This window comes from Equus caballus, chromosome 13, assembly GCF_041296265.1.
Source record: "Equus caballus isolate H_3958 breed thoroughbred chromosome 13, TB-T2T, whole genome shotgun sequence".
In the NCBI taxonomy this organism is placed as follows: Eukaryota; Metazoa; Chordata; class Mammalia; order Perissodactyla; family Equidae; genus Equus; species Equus caballus.
In genome coordinates this window covers 13,273,378-13,292,679 of record NC_091696.1, presented here as the reverse complement: position 1 = coordinate 13,292,679, position 19,302 = coordinate 13,273,378, and the positions used below count along the sequence as shown (strand labels likewise).

Here is a 19,302-nt window from a genome sequence, read left to right as displayed (position 1 = left end):
GTGTTGCCAAGCCCCCGCCCAGAGCTCAGGACCACCCTCCTCTTTTTGGCAGAAGGGAAGCACCTGGGCGGCGAGGGAGGATGCCGCGGGGAGCAGGTGCCGGGAGAGCGGCTCCCGCCACCCCTGCCTCCCCTCCCCCTCCCCCTCGCCTTGTCCCTGCGCTGATTATTGCTTTATTACTGTTTTCAGTCGGATATAATTCCGGCGTTTTCTATAATCTCGATCCTTTCATTGATACCAGATTGTTATACAAAGATTTGTATATGAAATGATTATGTACCCACCAGAATACATTCCCCAGCAATTAGGACGTTTAAGATGCAGCGCCTCACGCTCCTTCCGCACATCTCTCATTTATTACTTCTGAAAGTGTTTTGTGATTTTTTTCTGGTGGATGTGTTTACAAATCCAGTAACAATTCTCAATGAGAGTTGCAAAACACGAAGCCGTTTTGAACCCAGACAGATGGCAGCTAAATGAACTTTAATTAAAGAATGAGGGCTTTCAAAATGCAGGACGCTGAGATTCTGGAGAGGCTGCAGAAACAGCATCTGGGCTCTTCCGCGGAAAGCAGGGCCTGCCGGCGAGCAAAGGGAGTCTCGGGGAGGCAGCCCCGCGGAGCAGGGGCCGGGCGGGCGCAGCGCAGCAAAGCGCAGGCGCGCGGCCCGCGCCCCCGAGCACGTCCTCGCCCTCCGTCCTCGGCCGGGACGCTCCTCCCCAAGCCCGGCGCTCCCGGGACGAGGGGAAGCGGACACAGGCCCTTTCCTGGTTCAAAGGCTTCGACTTGGCAGGGGGTGGAGGCTCCCCGTTCTGCTTTATGGAATAGGGTCGGGCACCGAGGCGCGCGAGTTTGCTGCACTGACCCGGTTAATTGCACGCGTCCAAACAGCGAGAGTGAAACTAGCCAGCCGGCGGGCCGGGGCTCTGGGGCGCAGCGCCGCGGGATCGGGACCCGGCCCCGCCCCGGCTCCCAGGCTCCCCGCGCAGCCGCCCGCGGGCACCGGCTCTGGCCCTTCCGGCTCTGGCCGCAGATCTGAGCGGCGGGGCGGGGGCGGCCAGGGCCGGTCTAGACGACCCACCGAGAGGCGCCAGCCGGCCGCCGGGCGGGCTGCGGGGGCGCCAGGTGGGCCCAGGCCCCCAGGCCGCGGGGAAGCCGGTGCCCGGGCTGCAGCCCCTCACTGCTCGGTGGTGCCGCGGAGAAAGGGGGCAGGGGAGGGGGCCAGACCAGGAGGAGCCAAGAACTCAGTGCTGTGGGGAAGGAGAAGCAGTGGAGGTTTTTAAATCAGGGAGAGACGGGATTAGACGGGGAGAGGATGGGTGCCAGGAGAGGGGGCTGAAGGCAAGGCGGCAGCTGCCAGGCTGTCCTTGATTTCACAGGCAGTTTCTGCCTTGGGGGGGGGGGTCACTCTAGGCCGTCGCCCCTCCCCTGATCCTGGAGAGAAAAGGGCAGAGGTCTGAGGATGGAGGGCCTGCCCTGGCAGGTTCTGGGGCCACTGGGATGGGGAAGGGAGGTGGTGGCACCAGCAGAGAGAGGAGCAGTTTGGCCGAGGTGTGCCAAGCCTGTGGTTTCTGGCTCCTCGCATCTTTCCAGGAGGAAGCAGAGTCCGGAAGGCTGGGACGGGGCCTTCCCTCCCAGCTCTGGGCACCAGCTGAGCCAGAGGGCTGGCCAAAGCTCCTGGACTCTTTGGATCATGTCCTGAGCTGCCTCAGGACTCAGGTCCTCTAAGTCGTAGGCCTGGTTCTGGACCTTGGCTGGATCCTGCGGTCACCCTGACCTCTCCACGCCCCAGCATCCCTTTCCAGCTGACCTCTGCGTTCTGTTGGCTGGCCTCCTTGGTATTTTCCACCTGGCCCAAACCACCGCCAGCTCTTGCTGGAACGACTACAAGAGCCTTCCACACGGTCTGCCAGCTTCTCCTCTAGCCTTGGTTTCCTTTCTGCAGTAAGCCAGGCCCTTCCAAAATGCAGATCTGGTCCTGGCTATCACCCCCGCCCCCCAATCTCCTTTGCCTAGCCCACAAGTCCATCCACACGGGCCACTGAGAAAAAGCACACAGCTTGGCCCGAGTGCATGGCTTGGCCAGCAGGACCCAAGCTGCATTTCTGCCCCCTCCCTCCTCTGCAGCTCAGCACCATGAACAGGGCACAACCTGCTGACCGTCCCCACCTACCCCTGCTCTTACCTCCGGCCACTCTCCTCAGGTCCTCTGCTCCAGCGACTCCCCGTTCCTGGAACACCCCAGTTCAGTCCAGCCTCTCTGCAGCCCTTACACGCAGCTCTCCTCCTGGAATGCCCACCTGCCCCACCCCTCCGCATTAGGTCCCACCAACACCTACCATGCTCTTCAAGACCCACCTTCCAGGACCCTTTCCTGCTGCTGCACCAGGTGAGGGCCCCTGCTCTTCCCGTCAGGACCGGTGGCCCGCATGCCTGTCTCCCCACCAGGAGTGAATGAGCAGCCACGCTGGGCCAGGCCCTTCAGTCCTTCTGCTTCCAGTCTTCTTCCTCCCTTCCCTTCCCACCCACCCCCAAAGTGGTCTTTCTGAGACACAGCGGTGGCCCATCGCTCCACTGCTCAGATGGCCTGACCTTGACTGAAAACCCCTCCAGGCCCAAGGCAGAGCCCTCCTCCAAGATGCCTTCCCTCCCGCCATGGGGAGTCCACGTTTGATGGTCATGCCAACACTTTGACTTCACCTGAGTTACTGGGGCCAACAGCCCCTACCACATCGTGCACCCTGAGGCCAGGGGCTCGGCCTGGCGCTTTGCCTTTGGTGGCGCCTCATCCCAAGGTCGCGTGGCCCCAGCAACAGAGAAATGAGTGAAGTCTGTGCCCAGACACCAGGCCCAGCGGTGAGGGACACCACCTCTGCTTGGGCAAGGCAGGAGGGCCCTGGCCGGTCCCGTGGCCGGGGTCCTGACCTTGTCCCAGTGATGGCTTCGGCCGCAATTCCAAAAGAGAACATACAACAGTTAAGAGCAAAGGCAACTTTTTTTTTTTTTTTTTTTTTTACTTATTTAAAAAGGCCTTGGTGGCAGGAATATAGTGTAAAAATCCTTGGAAAAACTAAAAGGCATCGATACATATCCGAATATACATTTTGTACATAAATTACATTTCCTTAGTCTTTCTGAGTGAGGTCCTGACGGCGCTGAGGTCTAGTAATTCAGGGGTCCTGGGAGCTGCACGTTCAGGCCGGCATAGTCCACCATGTACATTGGCCATTGCTAGAGAGAGGGGACAAACGTCCGGGTTAGGACTCCAGGTGAGGCAGAAGAATGCCAGAACACTTAGCTCTGCTTTCAGAAAGGCTTCCTCAGACGCTGGGCCCAAGGAAGGCACGTGCGCTGCTCAAGGCCCCATGCTTCACCAGTGGTCACAGAGCCCTGGGACGAGAGCCCCCCTGTGTCCTGGGGCTAATGATGTGGGCCTGCCATGAAGGCCTGAGGAACTGGGGCTGGGCTCACAACTGGCAGCCACCCCCATAACCTCAGCCCCCCCAGGCCTCATCCTCCAAAGCAGCTGTCACGTCTCTCTGTGGTGGCAGGAGCTGGGGAGCCTCTGTGAGCACTCAGCCAGCTAGGGAGGATAAAGGACAGCTTGACCTTTGGGGTTTTCCAGGGAGGGGGTGAAGGGAAACATGGTCACAGGACAAAGAAATCCTAAAATCCAGGAGAAAAAAGAACTCTGTGACTATGTATGGTGAACGGATGTTACCTAGACCTACTGTGGTCAGCATTTTGCAACAGATACAAATATCGAATCGTTATGTTGTACCCCTGAAACTAATATAATGCACTGTATGTCAATTATACCTCGATTAAAAAAAATAAAAAGAAATCCTAAAATCATTTTCAAATGTGTGCCAATATCCTCCCCCTTTGGACTCACGCTGGCAAAGCTAATATTCTGAAGTCACAGTGAACTCTCAAGTGTGAGCCCCCAGTGAGCTTCTCCTCTCGCGGGGAGGGAGCCCAGCCCGGCCTCATGGCAGAACAGGTGGGCCTCTGGAGTGGGTCCTCCGACCCTTGTGCTCCTCGTCTACACAGGGTGGGTAACACCCACCCCTCACAGGGCTGTGGCAAGGCTCGGAGTGATGCAAGCACAGAGATCAGCCAGGCCTCTGGCTGCCCGGGAACCCAAGAGTCTGCTGGGGGTCCTGCTCTGGCACTGCCCAGGGGGCTGGGCAGGTCCCTTCCCGTTCCTGGGCCTCGGCTTGTGCACCTGCCCCGTGGGGATGTGACCTCTGCCCAGGCCCTGTGAGCACCTGATATGAGGGGCACTGTCTCTGGGTAGGACAGGTAGCTGCGCCTGTAACCCTGAGGCTGCAGAGCCCCTCCGAGCCCACCGCCCCACCGCCCACCGCCCCCCGCCCCAGAGCAGGTGGCCCTGCCCGGTGCGGGCAAAGGCAAAGAGCAGAGGGCAGGGCCAGCTCTGTGCAACTTTACCACGAGGGAGATCTGGTTGGAGGATGCCACGGGCTCCGGGTTGGAGGACGAGGACGAGGAAGACGAGGAGGAAGAGGAGACGGAGTTCCCCTCAGAGACCCGCTTTCTCTTGCGCTTGGGAACGCTGCTGTCTTTGGCTGGTGGGAAAGGAGGCTGCTGACGCTGGATGCCAAGGCCACGATGTCTCGGCTTCCCTGCCCCTCTGGAGAGGCCTTTTTCAGGTTTAAAGTCGCCTTCTCAGCATCCGAGGCTCCACACCCACCAGCGGCTGAGGCCGCCTCTCCGGCGTCCTTCCCTAACCAGGCCCCGCAGCCCATTCGCCCATCCTCTGGCCTCGGCTAACACGAGACCCGCACCCCGAGGCGGGCTCAGGCCCAGGCCTCGTCACACCCTCCCCACACCATCCAGCCTGCAGGGTCCCAGCCTCCCCAGAACTCCCAGAGCCCCCCGGGGCCCTGCATGCCATGGTGAAGAGCATGGCCTTCGGAGCGGCACAGACTTGGTCCTTGGTGACCGTCAGTGAATGGCCCTGCACCGTCACTTCCTCACGAGTGAGACGTGAGTAAGATCCTGCAGGGCTGCTGTGAGGGCCTATGAGATAATGCACCTGGCCCGCATAAACACTGAAAAACTGAACTGCTAGCATATCGTTGTTAGTGTTAGTGCTGATGTGGGATGACCTGGACCTGACAGTGCCGTTCCAGATGACGGTTCACAGGTCTGAGTCAACAGGCAGTGTCCCAGTGGAAAGAAACTCTGCTTTAGAGTCAGAAGTCCTAAGTTCAAGTTCCATGGCTGCCACTTTCTAGCTGTGTGACCATGGGCAAACGGATTAATCTCTCTGAGCCAAATGGGGAAAACAATGTGATGTGAGACTCAAAGGAGATTGTGTGAAAACGCCCAGTACCAAGCCCAGCAGAGAGCAGGACTCAGCAGGGGTTTGGTTGCTGCTGTGTCAAATTGATGAGGATACACAAGACTTAGAAACAAGATGTGGAGCTGTGTAGGGCGTGGGGCTTGCCTGAGTGGACCAGCCACTGCGTAGAAAATGGACACAGCCCACCAGAGGCGTCATAATGACACAGTGTGAAGGCAGGCTGGGCCCACGAGGCAACTGTGGGTCCAGCTGGTGAAGAAAGACCGGAGCCTGGGACCTGTGACATGGCACAAACAGAGATGCTGGGAGACAGAAGGCTCCGGAGCAGAAGGAGCCCAGGGAATGAGCCAGAGAGGAGGGAATTTTGTGGGAGAAGCCACAAAAAAAGAAGTCAGAGGTGCTGGTCCAGGGCTGTGGCCATCCTGGGGTCACCATAAGACCCTCAAGACGGCCACGGTTGGGGAGTGGTGGATGTAAGTGTCGCCATCCGCCCTCTGGGCATCTTCCCCCAGCTCTCCTCCTGGAGGCCTCTGCGGGCCTGTCTGCGTCTCTGCCCTGGACTTGAGGGCAGCTCCCAAAGCTGGCCGCCTCGCCACCCCCGGGGTCTAGGGCCGTGCCTAGCCCTTGGGATCAGTGCAGGATAGAAGGAGGTGGCTTCTGGCTGGACCGTGCCATCCTGGGCTGTGGACTTCCACGTGAGCTTGGACTCATCTGGAGCTGAGACCTCAGGTCAGGCCAGGGTGGGGCGGCCTTGCTGAATCCATCACTGTCCCCACTGAGCAGCCACCAACTGACTCCGTGGCCTTGGTGAGTCCCTTGCCCTCTCCGGGCCGCGGTTTCCCAGCTGTACAGGGAGGGGTGGGATGTCTCTTGATCCAGGTTTCTTGATCAGAGGCGCACCTCCCAGTCACCTGGGGCACGTCCTCCTGAGTCCTACGGAACACCTTCTCACACAGAACCATCACACCAGCAGGCCCGCAGGTCCCCACAGACTGAGAGGCTCTACGAGCCCAGGGTCTGGAGCAGGCGTGCACCCTGCGAACGCGGGCAGAATCGGGGCGGGTCCAGCCCACCTTGGGCAGCGCAAACCTGCGTACCCGCTGCCGGCCACACGCCACCCCCGCTTCCCTAGGCGGCTTCCACCATGCTACTGGCATCCCCTCCTCGTGGCTCCAGCCTGCCCCTCGTCCAGTCTAGCTGGTCTGACATGCTCAGCTGTGCTGTGGCAGGGCCCCTCTGAAGGGTACCCGCAGGCCTCTTGGGCCTTCTGGGGACACTGGCCCTGCAGATGGAAATCTCAGGCTCCCTGGGGAGGCACTGGGCAGGGGGACTGTACTTTTCTCTAGGCGGTCAGCCACTTGTTGCATGCCACCTGGACCAGATCTGTCCACAGACTGGTCCCCAACAGGCAGAACGGTGGCCTCTCCAGCCTGGGACTTACCTGGCATCTTGGTGTCATTGCAGATTTCTGCAAAAGGTCTGAAAAAGAAAGAAATGAGGTAGCAGTTGGAAATGGGGCTTTCCTTCTCCCTCTGCCCCGCTCCCCAGACATGGCGCCATCTCCCAGGAGATGAGATGCTGCCGCCCCTGGAGCCTGGTCAGCTAAGACCTACACGAGAACGGTGAGCATCCCCTGGAGCAGGTGGACACTGGCCGGCCTGGCGCCGTCAGTGCCGTGCCAGGCAAATCGGCCCCTGCACTGGGCCTGGCTTCCCCGTCTCCGAAGCGAGGGTGCTTTCTGACCAAGGGGTCAGAAATGTGTGCCCAGACTTATGGAAATGGATATTCGCCACAGAGTTATTTTTTATGTATCTTTTAATTTTTATTTTATTATTTTACTTGTAGTATTATTTACACGAACAACAACAAGAAATTAAACACAACCTGAATATCCATCAGTGGAGGACATTGTGGTGTATCTACGCAGTCATTAAAGGGAGCCGTCATGGACATGGATGACGCTCCCGTGTGTACAAGCCAGCCAGACAGGAAATGTCAATTTTGTTTACTGTCTACAGATAAACACCCTATGATCTCAGTTTCATTTTCTAAAAGCATATTTAATAGGCATTAAAGAAAACTGGAGACACGGCAGGAAACCTCCAGAACGTCTTCAGTGGTTCCTCTGGGATGTACGCCTATGGGGTTGGACATTTTTGCCTGGGGTTTCCTGCATTTTCCAGTAGTTACTTCAGGGGGTGGACTGTAGGTGGGAGGGGAGGAAGGGTCTCTACTTTTCATTTGAGACCCTTCTGAATAATTTTATTTATTTATTTTTGGTGAGAAAGATTGGCCCTGAACTAACATTTGTGCCAATCTTCCTCCATTTTGTACGTGGGATGCCACCACAGCATGGCTTGATGAGTGGAGCTAGGTCTGCACCTTGGATCTGAACCCATGAACCTCAGGCTGCTGATGCAGAGTGCATGAGCTTAACCACTAGGCAACTGGACTGGACCCATGAATAATTTGAATTTTTTTGACACATGCAAATATTATTTTAATTTTAAAACATCTACTGTAAAATTGAAAAGAAAATATGTGTCAGGGTAAAAGTACAAAAGAAATGTCCCAGAGCATTGATTCTAAAAGGAGAGTTACAGTTATGGGTTATCTTCTTCTTTTCTTCTACCTTTTTGTATTTCCCAAGTTTGCTGCAAGTATTTTTTTTAATTGAGGTCTAATTGACATACAGGTGTACAATGTAATGATTTGATGTTTGCATACATTGTGAAATGATCACCATCGTAAGTCTAGTTAACATCTGTCACCACACCTAGTCACAAAATTTTTCTTTCTTGTGATGAGAACTTTTAAGATCTACTGTCTTAGCAACTTTCAAATATGCCATATGGTATTACTAACTATAGCCACCATGTGTAATCTTTTTAAATCTGAAAATAATCAAATAAACTATTGTACTTTTTTAAAAAAGACTGTAAGGATACATGGCAAAATGTGGAGAGAGATTATCTCTGGCTGACCAGACTACTGAATTTCTGTTATTTTCTAAATATATTAAAGTGGGTAAAAATTAACAGTATAGTCAGAAAAAGTCAAATTTAATTAAAATTTTAAAAATAGACACCCATGAATGTTGAGGCTGTGTTTTTCAGTAGAACGGGGCTGGAATCAGGACACCTGGTGCCATCGACTGAAGGTCTGTGTCCCCCACCATTCATGTGTGGAAACCCTATCCCAGTGCAATGGCACGAGGAGGCAAGGTGTCTGGGAGGTGAGGAGATCGTGAGGGAGGGGCCCTCGTGAATGGGACTGGTGTCCTTATGAACCCCGGAGAGCTCCCTTGCCCCTTCCGCCACGTGAGGACACAGAGAGGAGACGGTCATCTGCGAACTAGGACGTGAGTCCTTGCCGGACACCCAGTCTGCTGGCAGCTGGATCTTGGACTTCCAGCCTCCAGAGCGGTGAGAAGTACATGTCTGCTGTTTATAAGGCACCTGGTCTCTGGCACCTGTTGCAGCAGCCTGAATGGAGTCAGATGCCCGGGTTTGGGTCCCCGCTGACCCACCATGACTTACACTGTCCCTTTCCTCGCTCTGGGTATCAGTTCCCTCATCTTTGAGATGAGGGTGTGAAGCTGCCTGTCTCCTGGATTCTGTGAAGTGAAGGTCTCTCTCTCCTCTCTCTTCAACTCCTGGCTGGTCTGCTTGGGGACTCCCCTCCCAGATCCAAGCGGAGCCCTCCGTGCCCTCGCCTGCTCTGCCCCGGCCCCGGCCACTGGGCACTCACTGGAGCTGGTTGATGATGACCATGCGGACGCGCTCCCGGGCCTTCAGGATCTTCTCCAGCCGGTGGATGTCGTACGTGTTGGGGTTCCGGAAAGGGATGTCATCGGGCAGGCCCGTGACCTCGACGGCGTCTGGGCTGTCCCGGATCAGCTTGTAAGGGACCAGCACAGGCCGGTTCAGGCCCAGGGCCTCACCTAGAGGACACAGGGGGTCAGGGCAAAGGGAAGATGCCCCCTGTGAAAGGCCCAGCGCTCTGGGGAAAGGGCTGGAAGCTGGCAGGGCCCAGCTTAGCAGCCACCACACTGCAGAGTTAAAAAATCAATACACACACGATTTTTTTTATCCAACTAGCAAAATTAAAAAGCTAACACCCAATGCTGATATTTGTTAGGATTTGTTAAGTGCGCACCCCTAGAACTGACAAATGAGGACTTGATGTCTGCTTAAAATCCACCATTATTACGTAAGAAAAAAGAGAGTCCTTACTTGAGTATTTACGGATGAAATGATATCATATCTTGGATTTGCTTTAAGGACTAAAAATATAAAACTGTGTATGTGGACAGAGATGAAATACGATTGGTAAAATGCTGATAATCAGAGAAGCTGGGTCTGGGTTACATGACGGGCCATTATGTCATTCCCCTCTGCTTTTGTATACGTTTGAAAACTGACTGCAAAATTAAAAGTGAAAAAGACACCACCACAAACCACCAGCAGAGTGGCTTCCCGTTGCTCTCAAAATGAAACCTCAGGCTTGCCCACCTCTCCCCTTCCCTCCCCGGGCGCCTCCCCACCGGCTGCTCAGGCTCCTGGCCGTCTGTTCCAGCCTGACACTGAGGCCTCAGCCGAGATGTCCCATCTTCCAAGGGCTTTCCTGCTCACCGGCCCAGAGAGGCCGTGGCTCCCTCCCCCGCCCCGCAGCATTCTCGGTCACGCTCGCTACTGCAGTTTCTTCTTTTCCTTTATCACGTTCTGAAATTCTTCTGTAAAATTTTTTTTTATTACTGCCTGTCTCCTTTGCTACAATGCAAAATGGAGATAATACTAAATTCAGCACAAATACAACGTCACGTATGTAGAGGCCCTGTCGCAGCCTGGCCGTCAGCGATCCAGAAAGTGCTCCATCAGCCGCAAGTGGGTCACTAACTGCCCTGTCGGGGGCTCTGCCCTGGCGCCCTGGGGCCTTCAGCACAGAGCCTGGCATCTCGGGGCTCCCATCTACCCCACGTTCACCTCCCGTGCAGACTGAGCCCCAAGACGGCGGGATAAGCCCCTTCCTCTAGAGGCCCGGGCAGACGGGCGCCTGCATGAGCCAGCACTTGGCCATGGGCCACCCCTCTGGGTACAGCCCGGCCCTGGGGGAGCACAAGCGCTGACCGCTGTCACTGCCGTGCGCCACAGACCGGGGTCTTTCCCCTTTCTCGGATGGGGAATGAGAGTCAGCTCCCATCAGTCATGGGCAGGGCAATCGTGTCCCCAGGGAGCAGGCAGGCCAGCGGGGGGCACCCGGAGGAGATGCTGGCTGCAAAGTGAGGAGGGGCCACCCAGGAAGGCTGGCCCCACAGACCCTGCCCCCTGGGCCTGTCCCCGGCACTGACCGTATTTCTCATTGAAGAGCTCCTTCACCTGTTCCCGGAGGATCACCTTCTCCCCCAGTCTGTTGGCATCATCTTCATCTACAAGAGGAAGATAAGGGGGCATGAGTGCTGGCACAGCCTCAGCCACTGGACCTGTTCCTTCTCCCATGTGGTGTCCCTGATCCTCACCTGCCGGAGCAGTCTCTCCAGGCCCGGACCACACCCTTGCAGCCTGTTTCTCACCTCAGTTGTCTGTTTGCATACATACCCACTCACCCACTCACCAACCAGCTACCCACCCACCCACCCATCATCCATCCACCCACCCATCCATTCACCCATCCCACATTCTCTGAACAGCTCCCCAGCATAGGCCCTATATCAGGCACGGAACACCCTGAGGAGAGGGAGGCAGGGACCCTCCTCCAAGGAACTTATAGCCTAGAGGGGTGGTACACAAGCACAGCGCCCACCCAGAAGGGCGACGGGATGCACCCACAAGGAAACATGGGGCATGAATCCAGGTGCACAGCCCCGTGTGTTCGAGTCGGGGAGGCCCCCAGGGAGAGCAGGATGTTTAAGTGGTCTCTCGGGAGGCAGGCAGGGATGGTGATGGAGGGGGTGGGGGTAGGAAAAGACACCCTCAGGACAGCATCAGAGGGTGAGAGGTCAAGCTGGATGCGGCTAGAGCACAGGGTGTGCCCGGGGAGGCAGCTGTGATGGCCTGGGGGTGCGCCACGGAGGTCTGCGGTGTGCTGGCGGGAGTGAGCTGGGCCAGCAGGAACTCAGCCTGGTTGCCTCGCAGAGTGAGAGCCCAAGGCTTCGGCCCAGAGAGACCCTGTGCACCCTCCCTGCCCAGCGGCCAGGCAGCCCTTCGTGGGCACCTGTGCCTGGACCCCGGGCTCCCTCCTCCCTTTCCTGAGCCTAGAGGAGCAGCTGCGGCCAGGCAAGCGCAGGAGACAGGGCCTGGGCTGGGTGGGGAGAAGTGGGCAGTGGGAGAGGCTGGGCTGGACGGGATGCGGGGGTCCTGGGGCAGAGCAGCCTGTGGACCTGTGCCCTGGGCTGGGGAGGGGAGCTGGTCCCGGGGGGCCCCTGTGCACCATCACACACGGTACCCACAGTGGCCGGGCCTCTGGGGCGGGGTGGGAGCAGGCAGGGAGCCAGGGCCTGAGCGATGAGGGCAGAACAGACAGAATGGGTTCGTGCAGAAAAACGACGCCTGTTTTAATCTGGAAAATCTCGCAGCACTCAGTTTCATGTTGGAGGCCAACCCGGGACCTGCATTTCCCAGGCCCCGCCCTCCCCCTGCACCCACTGCCAGGGAGGAGCCCCAGTTCCCAGGCCGGGCGCCTGTGCCGCAGGGCAGACAGCTTCCCACACAGGGCCTGCTGCCCCCTCCTGCCAGAGCTCCTTTACCCGCCACCCGGGGCCTCCCAACTCCCAGCTGCACTGTCTGGTCCCCTTCAGGCCCACACCCCTGGCTCTGCAACCGAGAGTCCCTGCATCCTTCTCTCCTCTACCACAGCCAACCAACTGCCTGGGCGCCCCAGGCCCCATCCCGCCTAACGTCCTCCTCCTGTGTCCCCGTCTCAGGGAGTGACGGCCCTACTCAGCCACATCAAGACCCCAAACTCAGCAGCCCCTAGATCCCCCTCCTTCCCACGTGCCCTGACACGGCCCTTCCAGGTGGTCTCTAGGACCACAGATGCGGCAAGAATCGACTTGACCCTTCCCCAGGTTCTGGCCCAGGGCCACCCAGAGCCTGAGGGAGGCGGAGGACGCTTTTCTTCCGTCCCCTCCACCAGGGGTTCATCTGGTGGTCAGGATTCTGTGCAGGCAAAGCAGCTTGGCACAGGACAGGGCACGGAGCGCCTGGATCCACACCAATGCGGGCCAGACGCTCTGCTAGCAGCTTCCCCAGACACCCCTCACCACAGCTGAGGACAGAGGCTCAGAGAGGTTAAGTAACTTTTCCGAGCTCACATAGCCGCTAACTGCCAGGAATAGTCTGCCTGTCGGACCCCAAAGCCTTGGTCTTCTGCTCCACCACGAGCCCCAGGTTTCCGGAAGTCTGTCTCCCCATCCGTACTAAGCAGGGCTGACCTGTGAGCCACGGGTCTACATTTGTCTTCGGAGTCCAGGGCAGGGCCGACCCAGCGGAACTCCACAAAGCCAAAGGAGGCGGACAAGCACCTCGAGGACGGGCCCCACACGTGAGGCCTCCGTGCATGGCCGGATCCAGAGCACGCATCTCACACCCATCTGCCTCCCTGGAAGCTCCCTTGGCCATGTGGGGGAAGAGACACAGCCAGCCACCTAGGCCTCACTCCGCCCTTGCCTCGGGGAGGTGATGCCAGGCCCTGGGAGGGCACAGAACTTGGAGTCAGAAACCTAGGCTTGCGGGCCATGGGACGTCCCCTCACTGCCTCGTTTGTCCCCTGGACAAAGACTTCGTGAACACAGTTGCATGTTGGGGTGGTGCGTCCCTGGGCATTTAGCAGCGTACAGAAAACGGCCCTACTCTGAGGAGGGAGATGGCGGGCTTGGTAACTGTCAATGCAGGGCCGTGGGGGTCCCAACCCAGCCTGGGATCAGGGAGGGCTTCCTGGAGGAGGTGACAGCCATGCGGCCTCAGCTGCTCATCAGGGCTCCAGGTATCCTGTGGGCACTCAACACGTTAGCAGATGCGGAAACATCCCCTTCTCCTTCCAAGTCCTGCCTCATCTGCGGGGGGAGCACCCCCAAACCAGGCTGCAGCTGACAGGGAGAAGTGACACCATGGGGCAGCCAACAGAAAGCACGCTTGGGTCCTGGGCAGGACACTGCAAATGGTGGGAGCAGTTCAGTGCCGGGAAGGTGGGACCTGGGCTGCCTGCGGAACGCTGGGGACACCAGGAGGTGCCTGAACATGTGCAGAGCCAGGCTCCTGACACCCCCAACCCGCTGTCTGGAGGGGATGGCCAGGCCTGCTGGTCACCAGGCAGCCCCCAAGGACTGCTGTGGGCAGCACTGCCCTCGCCTCGGCTGGGGCAGCCCGGGCACTGCACCTCTAAGTCTGGTCTGCTCGTGGGCAAAACAAGGAGAACAGGGGGCAGGGCCACCGGGGGGGGGGGGGGTGGGCACAAATCCTGGGGCTCTGCGGGGCCTCGGCCACCAGCCCAGAGGTCTTCCCCAGCCTCTAAGTGCAGCTCTGTGGCCGGGAGTTAAGAACACACACTGAGTCAGACCGTCTGGGTCCAAACTGTGGCTCTGTCATTAGCTCCCGACCTGGGGTGACCACTGGCTTTCCTCGTTCGGGAAACAGAGACAACAGCAGGACAGACCGTGCGGGGCTGCTGCGGGGATGAAGGGAGGACACATGCCAGTGACTGGCACGGTCGAAGGGCTGGTTATCACTGTGCTGAACCCTGAGTCAGCTACTCTGTTCTGGGGGCGCCTGCCTGAGCTCCACAGACCCAAGCTGGTGGTAAGGACACCAACAGTTGCCAACTTTCCAGGATATTCTCCACTTGGAAATGCCAGAGTTAGGGCTCAGTGCAGGGTGAGCATGTGTGTGTCCTAACATACCTGCTGGATGCCTATATGCAGTGGGGAGGAAGGGGGTCCTCAGGGCCAGCGACAGGGAAGTTCCCAAGCCTGGTAGATAGCAAGGCAATCTTGATTGTAACCCTAATGCCGTGTGGCGTTCGGAAAGTCACTCAACCTCTCTGGGCTTCAGTTTCTAGATCCCTCAAATGGGAATCCTAGCCTGTTGGGAGGATCCAATGATGTCACATATAAAAAAGTTAAGGTGGGGCCGGCCCTGTGGCCAAGTGGTTAAGTTCACATGCTCCGCTTCGGAGGCCCAGGATTTCACTGATTCGGATCCTGGGCAAGGACATGGCACCACTCATCAAGCCATGCTGAGGCGGCATCCCACATGCCACAACTAGAAGGACCCACAACTAAAAAAAATATACAACTATGTACTGGGGGGCTTTGGAGAGAAAAAGGAAAAATAAAATCTTTAAAAAAAAAAGTTATGGTCTCACGCCATCAAAGGCAAGTCATCGTTGATGTTATTAACTAGATCAATGCCTCAATTATCCTGTAGTCTCAGGAAATTAAATTTTACATACGAGACTCTTTCAGATAAAGGAAGTTTATTCTCTTAATTCCTGGGGTTTGTTTTACCCATTCTGGGTAGAACATTTTCTAAACGGCATCAAGTACCCCTTTCTCATTAAGCACGCAGTGGGGGGTCACCCTCAAGGCCCGCCCCCCAGTGCCATCCAGAACGTGCTGCTGAACCTGTTCCCCCCCGGGGACCCGCTGCCCCCTTGCCCCTGGGCAGCAACACCCTCCGCGGACACCCCGCCTGCCTTCCTCCGCCCCTTCCCCTCCCGCACTCCCGCGTTCTGGTCCCCTCTCACTGCCTTTCTGATCGGCTGGCTGTTGGCCGAGGACTAACGGAATTTTCCCCAGGGAAAAAAGCAGCCAATCTTATTCAGCCACAAGTTGGACATAACTTGAAGCCAGTTGGCTTGAGGCGATGCTGGGGTGGCCCCACAGCCCTCTCCTGGGGCACAGTACAGGAAGCGGGTCTGCACTCAGACTGATGACTGTGCTGCTGTCACCACCGTAAAGGGCACCGAGGCAGCCGGCGGGCGGGCGGCGAGGGAGGGCTGCGCGGAGGGGCAGCGGGCTCCGCGGCCAGGGTGGAAACAGTCCTCCTCTCCCCTCTCGGAGCGCCTCCACGGCCCCTCCTCCGCCCGGCCCGGCTGGGGGATCCAGGCATAAAGCAGACCCTCAAGAGAGCAGACGGGGGTTCCCACCCTGGCAGAACAGCGGCCTCGTGCAGGGAGCAGGGGCTCCTGTGACATGGCTTGCACACCTCCCCTCCCTGGCACCAGACCTTTGCCAGGACAAGAAGGCACCCTCGGGATCACCTTTTAACCCCTTCTCAGGCCTGCACACAGGTGCACAGGGACCCCATCATCTCTTCACAGATGGAGAAACTGAGGCTCAGGAGGGCAGAGGCCGGTGATCTCATGTCCCCAGGGGAACTTTTGTAGATGTGCCAGAGGAAACACGTTCAAGAATGTTAATGGTTTGGGCCGCCTGGTGGCACAGCGGTTAAGTGCGCACGCACTTTCTGCTTCTCTGCAGCCCGGGATTCGCAGGTTCGGATCCCGGATGCGGACATGGCACCGTTTGGCACACGTCCCACATACAAAGTAGAGGAAGATGGGCATGGACATTAGCTCAGGGCCAGTCTTCCTCAGCAAAACAAACAAACAAACAAACAAACAAAAAACCAGAGAGAGAGAGAGAGAGAGGAGGACTGGCAGTAGTTAGCTCAGGGGTAATCTTCCTCCAAAAAAAAAAAAAAAGGAATGTTAATGGCTCTCTTAGGAACAGCAAGACCACGGGAGCAACCCCAGTGGCCTAGAACAGCTGGATGAATCACTCAGTCACTCAACGGAATACTAAGATTCCACACAAAGGAATGTCACGGAACAGGGAAGACAAACGAGCTGCGGCTACACAGCTCAACATTATGTCACATAAGGTGAAGTGACAGAAGCAAGTCCCAGCCTTGACACACCAGGATACCTCGCTCATAAAAGTCAAGAAACAAGGAAAATAAAACAATTTGGGTTTAGGCAAATATTATACGCAACAAAGCCATTTGAAACATCAACCTGTGAACAATGATTACATCCCAGGGGAAAAGCACCATCACAGACATTCGGGGGAGTTTGAGGAGCGGCTGTGCACTGGCTGAAGGGAGCTGTGAAGCTGCCCGGTGGCTAGTGGGCGAGGCCATGCTGAAACATTTAGGCTGAAGAGTCAAGATGTCTTGCAATTTACCGCAAATGGGGAAGGAGAGAGAACGGAATAAACGGGGCGGGGCGTGTGGGGGGACAGAGGGGAACATGGCAAATGTTAAGAATCAACAAATCCAAAGACGAGATATACAAGCAGTCATTATAGTATTCTTCCATTTTTTTCTGCAGTTTTAAAATTTTGGAGGAAAAAACCCATGAGAATGACACATAGAAAGTTGGGGATATTTGTTCTGGGGAGAGAGGGGGGCAGGGTGAGGGGGCACATGGGGGTCACGCTGCGGGACTGTTCTCATTCTTATACGGGTGCTGGGTTCATGGGCACTCAGTGTAGTGTCTACAAACAAGTAAACAAACGAGGGATACGAATGAAAGAATAAAGATAAACGAACACTAAATGCAATGTGGGATCCGGGAACATAAAAAAGGCATTATGGAAAACTGATGAAATCTTTTTCTTTTTTCCTTTTTTTTGAGGAAGACTGGCCCTGAGCTAACATCTGTGCCCATGTTCCTCTATTTTGTATGTGGGATGTGGCCACAGCATGGCTTGACAAGTGATGTGTAGGTCTGTGTCTGGGATCCAAACCCGTGAACGCTGGGTCACTGAAACAGAGCACGCCGAACTTAAACCACTACGCCACCGGGCCGGCCCCACAAAAACTGATGGAATCTTAATGTAAAGTCTGTAGTTTGGCAAATTGCACGCACTCATTAATGTTAATTTCTTGGTTCTGACAAATGTACCACGCTTATGCTGACCCTACGGGGGGCAAAGCCTGCATTTGGGAATTCTATACTATCCTTGCAACTGTTTGGAAGTTAAAGATTATTTCAAAATGAAAAGTTCTATCCATCAATCAATTGATCTTTACATGCAGGGATCGGTGGCAGAGCGGGCCATGAACCCAGGACCAGGACTGATCTGAGCAGAGAGCTCCCCTGCCGAGGGGCGGGGAGGGGGGGTGGGGGGGGGGGAGGAAGCAAGCCCTCTGCCTGAGGCCGCTCTGTGCCCCTCCAATCCAGCTCCCTTCTCAGGGGTGGGAGAAAGGTGCTGGGTGGAGGTTGGGTGCTCCATGTTCCTCCCTGGACCCACTGTCTGATTCCTGCTGACCCACCACACACGAGGGGCTGGTCCAATGGCCAACAGGGGCTCTCTGGCTGGGGCCCCCTGGACAGGCTGCCAGGCCCTCTTTGCCCTCTCGGCTGCCAGACTGGGCTGCAAATCCCATGCCGCCTGACTTCATGCCCACTGGAGGCTGTGCACGGCCACTTACCCAGTGATGTCCTCTACTCCTCATGACAAGCCTGATCTCTAGGTGTTATGATCCCATTTCACAGATAAGGAAACTGAGGCTCGGAGGAGTCAAGTGTCTGCCCAAAGCCACCAAGGCCACATGGTCTGCAATCAGTGGCGCTAAAACTTGAATCCAGATCTGTGTAATCCTCAGGCTCTGCTTTCTGCCTGAGAACAGCCCAGCACCTTCTTGGAGGGCTGTCTCACAAAGTGCCCTGCAGCCTGTGGCTCGAACTCGTGAGCCACGCTGGGCAGAGCATCAGCAGGTTTTCCCCTGACGGCTGGCCCTGCCCCAGGGAAATCCTTCCTCTCCTCTCCTCCTGCCTCCTCCATGGTCCCAGCTACACAGCCGAGCAGGCCAGGGACAGCCCTGACCCCAGGCTGGCCGACCTCGAGGGAGAACTGCAGCCATGACTGGCCAGGCACAGAATGCCACGCACTGAGCACGCTGAGCTCCGCCTGGGCGAAGGTGGACAGACCGGGGCAGCAACCGCACAGGCCAGTGGAAAGGATGCGCACTCTGCTGCATCAGCTTGGGGGCGGGGTGGGGGCTGATTTCAAGGACACGATCCTCACGGTTGTACAACCGCAGCAGCCAACAGCCAGCTCCATGAGAACAGACGCCCCTGTGGGCTGAGACTGGCGTCTACGCTCATCCGTCTGTTCACGACGACAGCCCAGCACCCACAACGATACGTGACACATGGTGGTGCTAAATAAATGTTTGTTAGAGAAAGCAGGCTCTCACATGCCAGGCACCATTCTCAGATCTTTGCACGGATTCCTTTATTTAATCCTTCCGACAACCTATGAGGCTGGTCCTGTGCATGTTTCCATTTTACAGACGAGGAAACTGAGGCACAGAGAGAAAGTGACCTACTCCAGGTTAACAGAGAGTAAGTGGGGAGCCGGGACTTACCCCAGACTTCTAACCACCTCGCGGTGCAGCCTCTCTGTCCTGGCTGCGAAGACAGCGGGAGAGTGTCTGAAACCCAGGCTTTCATCCTGCTGACTGCTCATCAAGAGGTCTCAAGTTAAGACTAGAGCTACCATATGATCCAGCCATTCCACTGCTGGGTATTCATCCAAAGAACTTGAAAACACAAATGCATAGATACCTGCACCCCTATGTTCACTGCAGCCTTATTCACGATAGCCAAGACTCGGAAGCAACCCAGGTGCCCATCAAGGGATGAAAGGATAAAGAAGATGTGGTATATACACACAATGGAATATGACTCGACCGTAAGAAATGATGAAATCCGGCCATTTGTGGCAACATGGATGGTCCTTGAGGGTATTATGCTAAGTGAAATAAGTCAGAGGAGAAAGTCAAATACTGTATGATCTCACTCATAAGTAGAAGATAAAAACAATGACAAACAAACACAGACAAACAGACTGGATTGGTGGTTACCAGAGGGGAAGGGGGTAGTAAGGAGGGGGAAAGGGGTGATGAGGCACGTGTGTGTGGGGATGGATTGTCACGAGTCTTTGGGTGGTGAACATGATGTAATCCAC

At 56.4% G+C, this 19,302-nt stretch overlaps 1 protein-coding gene across 12 annotated transcripts in view; it reads right to left on the bottom strand.

The window, feature by feature from the left end:
* Nucleotides 1-2,991: 2,991 nt before the first annotated feature.
* GTF2IRD1 (GTF2I repeat domain containing 1) overlaps nucleotides 2,992-19,302 on the bottom strand; it is a 110,298-nt gene continuing 93,987 nt past the window's right edge. For all 12 annotated transcript variants that reach the window (XM_070231748.1, XM_023655493.2, XM_070231746.1 and 9 more), the window contains 5 exons: nucleotides 10,678-10,755; nucleotides 9,078-9,270; nucleotides 6,769-6,806; nucleotides 4,451-4,587; nucleotides 2,992-3,229 (listed from right to left, as the gene is read on the bottom strand). In XM_070231748.1, the coding sequence (XP_070087849.1) occupies nucleotides 3,161-3,229; nucleotides 4,451-4,587; nucleotides 6,769-6,806; nucleotides 9,078-9,270; nucleotides 10,678-10,755 (515 nt within the window). In that variant the 3' untranslated portion in view covers nucleotides 2,992-3,160. The remainder of the gene's footprint in view (nucleotides 3,230-4,450; nucleotides 4,588-6,768; nucleotides 6,807-9,077; nucleotides 9,271-10,677; nucleotides 10,756-19,302) is intronic.